Source organism: Aotus nancymaae, unplaced genomic scaffold (genome assembly GCF_030222135.1).
Source record: "Aotus nancymaae isolate 86718 unplaced genomic scaffold, 86718_ANA_hifiasm-v0.15.2.pri h1tg000021l, whole genome shotgun sequence".
Lineage (NCBI taxonomy): Eukaryota > Metazoa > Chordata > Mammalia > Primates > Aotidae > Aotus > Aotus nancymaae.
The window spans coordinates 29,255,903-29,268,717 of NW_026988433.1; the positions used below are offsets into that span (position 1 = coordinate 29,255,903).

Consider the following 12,815-nt stretch of genomic DNA (forward strand, 5'->3'; position numbering starts at 1 on the left):
CGTCTTTTTGATTCTAGCCATCCTCGTGAGCGTGAAGTGACATCTCATGGTGACTATCATGTCTTCTTAAAACACACAAGCAAACAAACACAACGAAATTCAGAAGAATTGATAAGGCTGATGATGTCTGGTTGAAAAGGCCCCAGTAAGTGGATTTTGCCTTCAAAGTTCAACTCCTCCTGTGGCGCGGTCCCAAACACTAGATTTGTTCCGTTGACTTTCTATTCCATAAACATTTATTGTGCACAGTTCACGTGTCAGGCATGGGGCTGGGGGGTGGTATACAAAGATGCAGGCAGTAGGTCCCTGCCTATGGAGGCTTACAGTCTAACAGGGAAGTAAGATCACAGTTACCCATCACGTGGGGCAGAGTGGAGCAGTGCCAGCTGAAGAGGCCAAAGGGTCAGAAGAGGGAGAAGGTCCCTGGATGGGCACAGTAACCGGTCCCTTGCCCACAGAAACAACCCCCAGATCAGCCAGAGAGATGAGGTATGGCTTCTGAGTGCTGAAAGGACTTTACATTCCCCAAAGGCAACTGGTGCTGAGAATTCACAGTTGACAGCCCTTTTAAGGTGCCTCCATTTGCCCAGATGGCGGTGAGTGATGGCTGGTGTCCCGTCTAGGCCCTCACAGGGCCCCCAAGGGGTCACTGCCCTCAAGCTGCCGTTCATCAGAGTCCTGGGAAAAGAGAGGGGTGTAAGGGCACAGGGCATTCTGCATGTTAAGTGCTAGGTTGAACCTTTCTGGTGGCCACTGGTCTGAGGCCTGAAGCACGACTCTCCCTGAGCACTGTGAATGCTTGCGTGCTGGGCGTGTTCGTTCACGCTGCTGCCTTGTGTTGGGAGGTGGGATGGTCTGGGGTTACAGCCACCTGTTCTGGGAGCCCATTTAGTCTCTGCTGCTTGAAGCTGGGTGGCCCAGGACAAATCACCCCAACTCAGCTGCAGTTTCTTCTTCTACAAAGGTTATAATATACCTCACAGTGAGGCAGGAGGGTTAAATTAGGCCCTATGTTTAGCAAGGTGTAGGCACCCCACAAAAGGTGGCTAATGATACAATAAAAACTACTTTTAGGTTGAAATTTCATCCTGAACCAGTGGTGGCTCTTGAGTGCCTGAGAGAGTGTAATAGAAACCCCACTCGACCGGGCATGGTGGCTCATGCCTGTAATCCCAGCCCTTTGGGAGGCTGAGGCAGACGGATCACTTGAGCTCAGGAGTTTGAGACCAGCTTGGATAACACAGTGAAACCTCATGTCTACAAAAAATACAAAAATTAGGTGACATGTGCCTGTAGTCCCAGCTATGTGGGAGGATCACCTGAGCCCAGGAGGTTGAGGCTTGCAGTGAGCCCTGTTGGTGCCACTGCACTCCAGCCTTCGTGACACACCAAGACCCTGTCTAAAAGCCACACTCTAGAGGCGGCCATGCCAAACCTTCTGCCAGCTTTAGCTCTGACTGGCACCCAGGCTTTGTTAATTAGCAAAATAGATGCTAGAAATGGCTTTTCGTGGTGGAACTAGTGGTGGTAAATGTGTCTGGAGTCACTAAAAATAATAGTGTAAAAGGCGTGAGAATGTGGCACGTCACTTTGCAAGCTGGTACCTCATGCTTAGGATTCCAGAATGTTTTTGCCACGTAGTCTGAATAGTAGGTTTAGCTGAATCCTGCTTTTAAGCTACTTTCTCACCTGCCTCAGGTGAATCTTTCATGCCTGGTGCTGATGGAGCCCTCAGAAGAGGACAGACGGTGGGGAAGGTTGGGGGTGCATTGAAGAGAATGGATACATTGTTTTTCTCTGCTTTTTAAATGAAAGTGATTTCAGCATAACAATACTTCCAGAAATAAACTATTAACAAATGTAATTTACCTAAACTTTACCTCTTTATTTGAGATGGAGTCTTGCTCTGTTCCCAGGCTGGAGTACAGTGGCACGACCTCAGCTTACTGCAACCTCCGCCTCCTGAGGCAGGCGCCACCACTCCTGGCTAATTTTTGTATTTTTAATAGAGATGGGATTTCACCATGTTGGTGAGGCTGGTCTTGAACTCCTGACCTCAGGTGATCCGCCTGCGCCCCAAAGTGCTGGGATTACAGGCGTGAGCCACTGTACTTCGCCTGAACTTACCCTTGAAATGTGAACCAGAAGCATGTACTTGGGTTTGGTTAAAAAACAAAATATGATTTACAGTCTGGTTATTTTTCAATCATCTATGCACATATATTAAATCTGTTACCACAAGATATTTACCTTTGGTTTACTTTGGAAAAATAACATCTATTGCACTATACAAACTTCAGCATGTTAGAAGAAAACATTTCTCTCCTTTTATAAAAAGAAAAATTAGGTTCTATTTCTTTTTGCAGTCCAGAACTGGTATTAAACTACAGGCAGGATGTACTTCCACGTGTTATTAATGGGGTGCCCTGCCAAGGGGTCCCCCTGGATTGATGATGTCACTGGAGCCCCCATCTAAGCTCAGGCATCACTAACTCTAGAGATAAATGGTCCCGTTCTGGAAGACCAGAGCAGAACACCCACCCATATATATAAAAGGCCTCATCAAAGAAAAGTAGCTCCAAAGCAGCAGCTCTGACAACAGGCAGTAAAATCTTGGAGAACAATGTCAGTGTAAGTTTAAAGGACATCTGAAGGTAAAATCCTTTCTCCTTATGTCTTGTGTTGCACCTGCTACCTCATAAATGGTTGCAGCAGAATTCAGCCTAAGACTTCTTTTCATTGTAACATCTCACCTATGTTGGGAGTCACTCAGGGTGGTTGGCAAAATATTAAGGGAAATATTAGAGAAAGTTGTAAGATATAATCTCAAACCTTTTGGAAGGTTGAAAGGTTTTTTTCATTAATTTGTAATAATGGAACGGGCTGAAGGCAGCCGGTTCTTACGTTAGAGCATTAGGTCACAGGGTGAAGATTAGGGATAATAGAAGCTTCCCCAGTTAAGTCTGTTTACCCCACATTCTTTTGTCTTTAACTAGTTTGTGCCGTCTGGGAAAGGCGGTGGTTGAAGGCGGATTATATGTTAATGGTGTTTGTTCTGGGCCTGGAACCAAAGCCTTTATCATTCATAAAACCACTCTTAACCATATTAATTATCCACAAGCATGTTGACTTAGAACCTCTGTTATTAAATCTATACTGAATAGATGCAAGGAGGAACGGCTAGTAAGGGGTCGGGTAGCTGCAATCGCCCTCTGAGAGCAGCTGATGACCTCTCTAGCCCACTCATTCACTGTACTTGGTGTGTGAGGGTATTTTATTCATCTGTCGTGGAGTCAGGGTTTGCAGGACAGACCCCCGCAGGTGGAGACTAATGTCTCACACCTGGTCATGAGATTGGGCTTGGACAACCACCTCTGGTTCTCCCGTCTCTGTTTGTTCAAGGATTTTGCTGTCTACCCAAGAAAACCCAGGAACTCCAAACAGCCACACTGGCTTCAGTCACCTTGCAAAACTGGCTTTTAGGCTTGTGACCTGACATACATTCTAGAAGTGGAACTTCTTTGGTACAAAGCTCTCCACTGAAATTTCCTAGAAGCTACCATTCCCCTGTACCCCAATGGAACCTATTCCTAGAAGAATAAGAACGCAAACTCACCGTGAAGGGGTCGTAGGAAGGTTCTGGGGGAGCTGAGGTTGTGCTCTCATACATGGGGTTCGAGATACTCTCAGGCTGCTGCTTGCCAAGAGCTGCAACATTAATGTCCTCTTCCGACTGGAAAGACAAGCATGAGAGGCGGGAGCGTCTCATCCAAGTGGGGAGGGAAAGTAAGCCACTCTTTGCCTCCCTCTGGGGGCTTTTCCTTTTTGTTTGAGATGGAGTCTCTGTCACCAGACTGGAGTGCAGTGGCGAGATCTCAGCTCACTACAACCTCCACCTCCCGGGTTCAGGTAATTCTCCTGCCTCAGCCTCCCGAGTAGCTGGGATTACAGGTGCCCGCCACCATGCCCAGCTAATTTTTTGTATTTTTAGTAGAGATGGGGTTTCATCATGTTGGCCAGGATGGTCTCCATCATCTCGTGACCTCGTGGTCCGCCTGCCTTGGCCTCCCAAAGTGCTGGGACTACAGGCGTGAGCCACCGTACCAGGCCCAGCTGTTCTTTTTTTTTTTTTTTTTGAGACGGAGTTTCGCTCTTGTTACCCAGGCTGGAGTGCAATGGCACGATCTCGGCTCACCGCAACCTCCGCCTCCTGGGTTCAGGCAATTCTCCTGCCTCAGCCTCTTGAGTAGCTGGGACCAGCTGTTCTTTTTTAACAGTACTTTGTTGAGAGATGATTCACATATAATAAAACGCACCAATCTTTAGGTTCAGCTCAGCAACATCTTACCGATCTCTACCCAGACGTGATCCATCTCCCGGGATGTGTGCACATGCCCTTTGCCTGCCAGTACTGCCACCCAGGGTAACCACTGTTCTGACACCCATCACCCTGGAGTGGTGTTGCCTTTCCTTCAGCTTAATGTAACTGCAGTCATACAGCCTGTACACTTTTGCTAAAAATGGGGTTTTTGAGATTTGCGCCTGGAGCTTATAAATATGCAAGTTATCTGCTAGAAGGCAGCAAACGGCTGCCTGGGGGCTCTGCACCACAGCCTTGACCAGGAGTGTTTTGAGGAGGTGGCAGCAGGAGAGGGTGGGCCAGAGAAGAAAAGTCCATGAGAGAGGGTGCTCCTGCTGTGCCGCTGCCAGGCCGTATTCCTACACAGCCAGCCAGGAGCTGGCCGCTGATTGAGATGCGGACTCAACTGTTCAAATAGAAATGAGTTCCATGGCTGCAGCATGAAGCCTCTGGCTGTGTAGGGTCCCTAGCCCTGTCCTCCAGTCCTCAGAGCCGGTCTGGATGCCCAAGCTAGGTCATGGGGTGTGCTCGTGCAGCAAATCCTCCAAGGTGAACAAGACTCCTATCTCCTGGTGAATGTGCCTCCAGGTCAAACCCCTGGCACAGAGGCTCGGGGTCTGTGCTCTCTTTGCCAAGTCCTGTCTCAGCCAGAAAAAGGGGCTTGGGACCACCATTGCTGTTCCTCCTAAAGGCAGGGTCCCCACCCAAGCAGCAGTAAGCGTGGGGTGGGTGGCTGCCCCTGCTACTGTGTGACACACTGCTCCCAGATGAGGACTCTGGCGCAGCCAGTCAGCTGAAGCAGCCCAGGGACTGGGTTTTTGGAGAGGACCCCATCATCATGCCCCATTTTCTCTCTCACCTCAAAATGCTGGAAGCCGATTGTTCTCTGGTTCAGCCGAAAGTAAGAATAAGCAGCCAAGGCAACAGCTCCAATGACCAGGATGATGGCGAAGAAGATCCCTGCTCCCAAGCCAGTGTGGGCCGAGGTCTGAACACAGAAAGGAAAGAAGCCCATTCTTAAAACTTCTGACTCCAAAAGGGAATCCTTGGTGGCCCAAGGTATCCTGGAGCCAGTGGGGATAAAAATACTGATATGTTAACATGTATCTGGCCCTTACTACTGCCAGGGTGTGTTCTAATACCCTTCCATGAAATAACCCATTGAAGTGTGATTGTAACCCAAAGAGATAGGGACAGTTATTATTGTTCTCATTTTTATGTGGGATAACTGAGGCACAGAGAGGTGAAATGCTTGCCCAATATCAGTGGTAGAAGTGGGCTTTGAACCCAGTCTGGCTTTGGAGCTTCCGTGTGTAACCACTATGCTATGGAACTCTCCAGCAGTTCACCTCTCCCTCATGCTTTCGGGAAAATACTAACCACCACCATCACCAACTTTTATATAGCATGTACTATGTGTCAGAGACTGTTCTAAGTGTTTTTCATTTTTAACTTGTAGTCCTCCCCAAAATCCAGGGAGGGAGGGAGGCATTATGAGCTCCATTTTGCAGGTGAGAAAGTTGGGACTCAGAGATGCTACAAAGTGGAGGGGCCAAACCAGAGCATAGGATTTCTCACTCCCCTTCCAGAGGTTCTTCTGTTGGCCCATCCTCCTGCTTTTGTTCAACAGATATTAATGGTGACTGGTGCTGTGTTGCTAATGCTTGGGAGTGGGGATGCCAGGAAGCAGGGCTGGGCAGTCCTGAAGACAGCTACCTTGGAGGTTGGTGGCTTCTCCAGTCTCTGGAGGAGGAGGGCGGAGGACAGGGCTTCTGGTAATGGTTTGCCCCTTGGCAAGTGGGTACCGGGGCTCCTCCTGGCCCATTACCAGGGATCCTAGATACTCACCACAGGGGCAGGGGGTGCTTTTAAAGGCCTGGAAATGACATGAATGATCCCATTGGAGGCAAAGATGTCCCACTGCAGAATGGCTCTTCCATCAACAAACCTGGCCTCCGTCTAGGGAAATGAAAAGAGGTTTGATGGCTTTTGCTCTCTGAGCAGGCAGCCCTCCGTGGAAGGCCCCTGAGCCCAGGTTGCAGGTTTGTCTTCACTGACAGGCAGCCCAGGACTTCTGGACACATTAGTTGTCCTGTGCCAACAAGCTGATCTAAGGGCTACAGAGAACCTTATGGGTCATTTGTCCAACCCACTTGTCTGATAAGTGATCAGAAGGAAGGTGGCCTGACCCAGATCACCCAGGGAGTAAGTGGCAAACCCCATGCCTGTGGACTCTGTGTCCATGCACTGAACATCACACCACACTGTTAGGAAAGAGATACTTTTAAGTGATCTCCCAGTGTGATTTCTTGGCTTGTGTGGGCAGAAGCTGAGGCCCTATGCCCCTCGCCCCTGCTGAATCACAATCTTCATTTTAACAAATCTCCAACAGATTCAAATGCACATTAAATTTTGAGACACTAGTCTAAACTACTGCTCTTAAATAATAGAAATCATTTATGAGATAAACATTTAAAATCAAGATTTATTTGGCACTTGCTACGTGTCAGGCACTATTCTCTGCATGTCTCAAGACTTGAATCACTGAATCCCCATGGCAGGCTATGATTCAGACATGGTTATCGTCACCACCACCACCAGCACCACGTCATCTGCATCAGTATCACCACCATCATCACCGAAGGGGTTCAGAACATGTCACCCCAAAATAACGCCATTTTGGGCTGGGCAAGTTGGCTCACACCTGTTATCCCAGTACTTTGGAAGGCTCACGCAGGCTGCAGCAAGGAGTTTGAGATCAGCCTGGCCAACATGGCAAAATCCCGTATCTACTAAAAATACAAAAATTAGCTGGGCTTGGTAGTGGGCACCAGTAGTTCCAGCTACACAGGAGGCTGAGGCAGGAGGATTGCTTGAATTTGGGAGGAGGAGGTTGCATTGAACTGAGATTGCACCGCTGCCCTCAAGCCTGGGCAACAGAGTGAGAGACTGTCTAAAAAAACCCCAACAAAACTCACCCCCCGCCACACACACCATTTTTGTGTATTAGTTATTTTGAGCAGTAGGCACTTGAAAAACGGCAATTGTATGAAGGGTTCTCTGACCACCTCCTTTCTACCTAAAAGCAGGTGATAAAATCTCCAGTGAGAAAGGTGCCCCTTCTGTTTCAGAGGAGAAGAACATCCCTATTGGTGACTGGGAGTTGACAAAATGGATCTGGACAAACCAACCCACCGAAATACTCCTTATCTTCCACCGTTTCCACCACCTACTTCAGTCATGCCACAGTTTACTGCCCTTAACCTAAACCCTATTATTTGATCACTTTGCCACAAATAAAAGTATATAAGCTCTTGATCCCAACTGTTCTTTGGGTCTTCATTTTCCATATGATAATTCCCTTGTGCACATAAAAGATTTAAAAAAATGCATATTTTTTTCCTGTTTATCTTATCTCTATTTAATTCTCAGGCCCAACCACAGACCCTGAGTAGAATAAGTTTTTCCTCCCTTATATCACAGTCATTAAAATAATGACCTGCACCATCACCATCATCATCAACACTATCACCATCATCCCCATTTTTCAGATGAGGAAATTGACACACGGCAAAGTGAGATAACTGAAGTCCTTATAGTTAGCAAGTGGCAGAACTGGGATTCGTACCTGGGTCATTTGACTTTGGAGCTCATGTTAATGCCTGGAATAGGCCGAGAAGCTGACTGAAACAAAGGTGGAAAATCCGACAGCTTTAAAATGAGTTGATTATCCTTCCCCATTACCAGCTTCTGAGCCTGGCCTGTTTCCTAAGGGGTCGGACTGCCTAATTGTCAGGGTGGTATGCTATGGTGGGCAGTGAACCCCATCCCCTATCTGCAGGTTTAGAGTTTATGTTTGCGTGATAATGGTTGCCATCTATTAAGCACCTACTGTATGTCAGGAACTCCAGTTGTCCCAAGAAGCCCAGAAGACTTTTCGTACCTGTTGGCTTGGGTCCTGGCCGGCGGTGATAAGCAGCTTGCTTCCCAGCCTCGTTTGCAGGGTGGTGCCATTGACAAGGTCATTGTAGAAAAACATGCTGACATTGGCGAGATGGTGCTCAATGTCCCGCCCAGACAGGGCCTGAGAAAGGACGAGAAACACAAGCATGCTCTTCAAAGGACAAGCAATATCTTGTCTTTAATGATGGGGATGATGAAGAAAATCGCTTCTCATGGTCTAGGCTTTCCTGCCTCCATGTGGAGATCAGGAAATATCAAGGTTTTCTCAGGTTTCTGGTTGTCTGGGCTCCGCCAGAGGCCACCTACAGCTAAGATGTGGGATTGAATGTCATTTATATTGTCTAAAGCAGAGCTTTCCAGTGGTGTTCTAGAAAGAGCGGGTCTTGAGGTAGGCAGAGGTGTCGCCCTTCTCAGCCCTCAGGTGGCTGGTGGGGCTGTCAGAGCTTCGGGTCAACGATCTGTGAATTAAATACTGCCAATCCTCTGTGTGCTGTGACATGAAGAAGGTTGGTGTGGAACACAGATTACATCGGAGGCCCTGGTTCCTCCCCACTCCCTGCATCCCCGGCCCTTTGCCCCCTATGCTGACTTTGGGCCCAGTTACGTGACCTATCAGGCCAAGGGGCACATTAGCAAAGGTGACCAAACAGAGGCGTAAGAAGCACTGTTAGACAGGGCTTACTCTTGCCTCTCTCACTCCCTGCCATCGCCCTGAGAACTCGCCTGGACTAGCCTGTTGGCTGATGACAGTCCCACGGAACAGAGCAATCGATGGCCCAGCTAGAGCAGCTGACAGCCGGTCTCAGACCCGAGTGTGCCAAGACCAAGGGAGTGGCCGCTGACCTGCAGATGTGTGAGCTAAATAAATGTGGAGCCACTAAGTTTTCAGGTAGTTTGTGATGCAGCATTGCTGTGGTGATACGTAACATGCTAGTCTAAAGCGCAGGCACCAGGTACTCAACTCACCTCATTCTCCGCTAGCCCGCTGTTCTGCGGCACAAAGAGGGTGCTGCGGATGGACAGATCAGTCAGTTGCTGTAGAAATGTGCGGCCTCGAGCTGAGCTGTTGGAATAGGTCAGCACTTTCTGGGGAGAGGAAGGAAGTCATGAGAATGGCCAGCCCTGGTGTGCAGTGGTCAGGGTGGCTGGAGAAGTCCTGGGGCTTCACCCATCTGGGTATATTCATGGTGTTAGCCAACTCAGCCTGCCGCTCCTTTGCTGTGTCTTCTGCCTGTGCCTTGGGAAGGTTTTAGGGCTTTTCCTTTCCTCAGTGAATCCTATGGTTTAAGACGCAGCTGCAGGACAGCCCATCCTCCACATGGCTGCCTGGGCAGCCCTTTGAAAGGTGTGTCAAATCTCAAATCTCCCCAAAATCCTGCAGTGGCTCCCCACGTCACTCAGAGGAACAGTCCAAGTCTTCATAATGGCCCACGAGGCCCAAAGCATGTGGCTGATGATGCTTCTCTGACCCCGGGCCTAGCTGTCCTCTCGCTCACTCTGTTCCAGCCGTATCGGGCCTCCTTGCTCTTCCTCAGACTTCCCGGCACGCTCCTGCTGCTCACCCTTTGCCCGAGTGTTCCTTCTGCCTGGAATGTTCCTCCCCAAAGTCTGGTGGCTCACTCCGTCTCCCCTGTTTACACTTTGCTCAGGTGTCACTTTCTCCCCAAAGCCTTCCCTCATCACTTCACACAGAAGGACGACACTGGGGCGTCCCCCAGCCCTGCTCCACTTTCTCCATAGGATCTGAATCTATCACCTTCTAGCACTCAACACTCTTGATGTGTTTGTTCCATTTATTGTTTGTTTGCCAGTTCACTGATATATCCCAAGCACATGGTAAGTGCTAAATATTCCCTGAACAGGCTGGGTATGGTGGCTCACACGTATAATCCCAGCATTTTGGGAGGCTGAGGTGGGAGAATAGCTTGAGCACTGGAGTTTGAGACCAGCCTGGCAGCATAGTGAGACTCCATCTCTATAAAAAGTTAAGAAATTAGCCGGCTTGGTGGTGTGCGTCTGTAGTCCTAGCTGCTTGGGAGGCTGGGGTGGGAAGATCCCCTGAGCCCAGGAGGTCGAGGCTGCCGTGAGCCAAGATTGTGCCATTGCACTCCAGCCTGGGCAACACAACAAGACTCTCTTAAGTTTTATACATATATATATTTTTCCCCACCCCCACCTGGGGCTACTGAGGCCCAGAGAAGGTAGGTAATTTGCTGAAAATGTTTTGTTCTGACACCATCTTTTCTTTGAATGCTGTTGCAAGTCAAACTCCCACAGAGCAGAAAGATTAGTTTGGGTGTTCATCTTTAGTGCATTTAATGGAGTCCTGATTTTTAGATCAGTGAGATGGATCTCTTTGGTCTGTGGACAAAGGCTCTCCATTTTGGGGTCCTTGGTCTTACTTCATGGATCCTACGAGCCCTCTAATCATGCCCAGTACCCTCTCCTCCTGTGGTCACTGTAAGTTCTCCTGGGAACAGTGGCCCAGTCACTGGCTGCCCTTGTTCCCTATCTTAAAGCATGAGGAGATGGCTGGAACCAGGCAGTCTGAGACTGAGCCCAGCCCCGATGAGTTAGGCTATGTCCTTGGCCTTGGTAAGCCTCAGTTTCTTCATCTAAAAAGTGGATATAGAAGTGACCTTATACAGTTACATGAGGATTTAGTCCTTCTAACAAGTATTCATGGAACACCTGTCATGTGTCATCCTATCTGAGGGCTGGGGAGACAATAGTCAAGGCAGAGAAAATCCTTTCCCTCATGAAGCTTACATTCTATGGCCTGAATGAAATGTCCTTGTAAAAGGCTCAGTACAGTGCCTAGTACAAAGTAAACACTCAAGAAATGTTAGCTGCTGTTTTCGTTGTTGTTGTTATTACTATTAGCTCAGTTTTGTGATCAGTCAGCACCAAACCTTTCTCCAGATGGGGCTTTCTTTTCATTGGACGTGACTTGTAAAATGTTGACTTGACTAAGTGTAGTGCAAGATGCAAATTGACTCTATGTTAATTTGGCTCACCGGGTGATCACCAGGCAGGCTTAGCTCACTACGTCCATGAAGAAGAGTAAAGAGTGTCTCATTTGTGTAGCTCATACTCTTAAACTGTTCCAGATACAGAGATAATAATACTAGCTCACATCAGCATAGAATTGTTCATGTACAGACCACAGGTCTAAATGCTTCACAAATATTAACTCATTTCACAATCACAATGAACCTACATGGTTGATGCTATTACCATCGCCATTTATAGATGAGGAAACTGAGTCCCAGAGAGGAAAGTAACTTCTTTAAGCTTATACAAGTGAGTGGCAAAACCAGGCTTTAGATTCAGGCAACGTGGTCCAGCTCCTGTGCTTTTAACCATGACTGTGGCCTTCAGCTTAAGGCCTAACCCCTCTAACACCTGCTTTGAGGCAACCCCTCCCTGCCCGAGACAAACCAAGCAGACGTGGTACATACCGTCAGGAAGTTTGTGAGTGAGGGGAAGGACATCAGGACCTGCAGCAGGTTGCCACTGCACGAGAAGCCATCTCCCACATAGCCCACCTTGCAGGTGCAGTTCACATCTGCAGGGCAGAAGCACACAGGGTCCCACACAAGTAGGGGAGGGGCCAGGGTTGCCCTGCTCCCACTAGGAGAGTGACTGACCAGGCTGAGGATTGCTCAGCAGCTGCATGGCCTGGAACCTGAAGTGTAGCTGGGGCAGTTACCTTTCATCCGATAGCAGAAGACGTCCCACATTTCACTCTTGTTGGGTCTAGGTCCATAGTCCACTATCCCAACCACACCAGAGCCACAGTTTTGGGAGGCGAAGGCTGTGGGGTAGGCAACCTGCCCACCCTCCAGCCAGCCTGCGGAGCACAGGTGGTACTTGGCCTGCAGGGATACAGACGATACAGACATGGCCACGGGTCAGCTGCAATTTCATGTGTTGTGGCATCATTTGGTTAATGTCTGACTCCCCTGTTAGACCATAAAACCCATAGAGTAAGTCTCATTTTGCCTATTGCACCTCTGTGCCTGGCACACAGTAGGCGGTCATTAGATGTTTATTTATTGATTGAGCCCCTGGGTGAACAAAAGTGTCCTCTCTTTCTTGTAGGTGCCCAGGTCCTTCATACTCATTTCTATTCTTTCTGTTCTTGAGAAAGAATTTGCCGTCATCCATTTACCCTAGGTGCACATTTTTCTGCTAATGGGTTGACAGAACTCTGATTGATGATAGAACTCTAATTTTTCTTTTTTTTGAGGTGGAGTCTCATTGTGTCACCCAGGCTGGAGGGCAGTGGCGTGATCTTGGCTCACTGCAACCTTCACCTCCTGGGTTTAAGCAATTCTCCCGTCTCAGCCTCCTGGGTATCTGGGATTACAGGCATGCACCACCACGTGCAGCTAATTTTTGTATTTTTAGTAGAGACGAGGTTTCACCATGTTGGCCAGGCTGGTCTCAAACTCCTGACCCTCAAGTGATCCACCCACCTTGGCCTCCC

The 12,815-nt window shown here is 48.6% G+C and overlaps 1 protein-coding gene across 2 annotated transcripts in view; it reads right to left on the reverse strand.

The window, feature by feature from the left end:
• Nucleotides 1-213: 213 nt before the first annotated feature.
• The window catches only part of STAB2 (stabilin 2), a 176,320-nt gene continuing 163,718 nt past the window's right edge, over nucleotides 214-12,815 (reverse strand). For both annotated transcript variants that reach the window (XM_064379911.1, XM_064379910.1), the window contains exons 62-69: nucleotides 12,036-12,201; nucleotides 11,785-11,891; nucleotides 9,290-9,409; nucleotides 8,304-8,444; nucleotides 6,209-6,319; nucleotides 5,220-5,348; nucleotides 3,617-3,733; nucleotides 214-678 (exon numbers count right to left, since the gene is read on the reverse strand). In XM_064379911.1, the coding sequence (XP_064235981.1) occupies nucleotides 628-678; nucleotides 3,617-3,733; nucleotides 5,220-5,348; nucleotides 6,209-6,319; nucleotides 8,304-8,444; nucleotides 9,290-9,409; nucleotides 11,785-11,891; nucleotides 12,036-12,201 (942 nt within the window). In that variant the 3' untranslated portion in view covers nucleotides 214-627. The remainder of the gene's footprint in view (nucleotides 679-3,616; nucleotides 3,734-5,219; nucleotides 5,349-6,208; nucleotides 6,320-8,303; nucleotides 8,445-9,289; nucleotides 9,410-11,784; nucleotides 11,892-12,035; nucleotides 12,202-12,815) is intronic.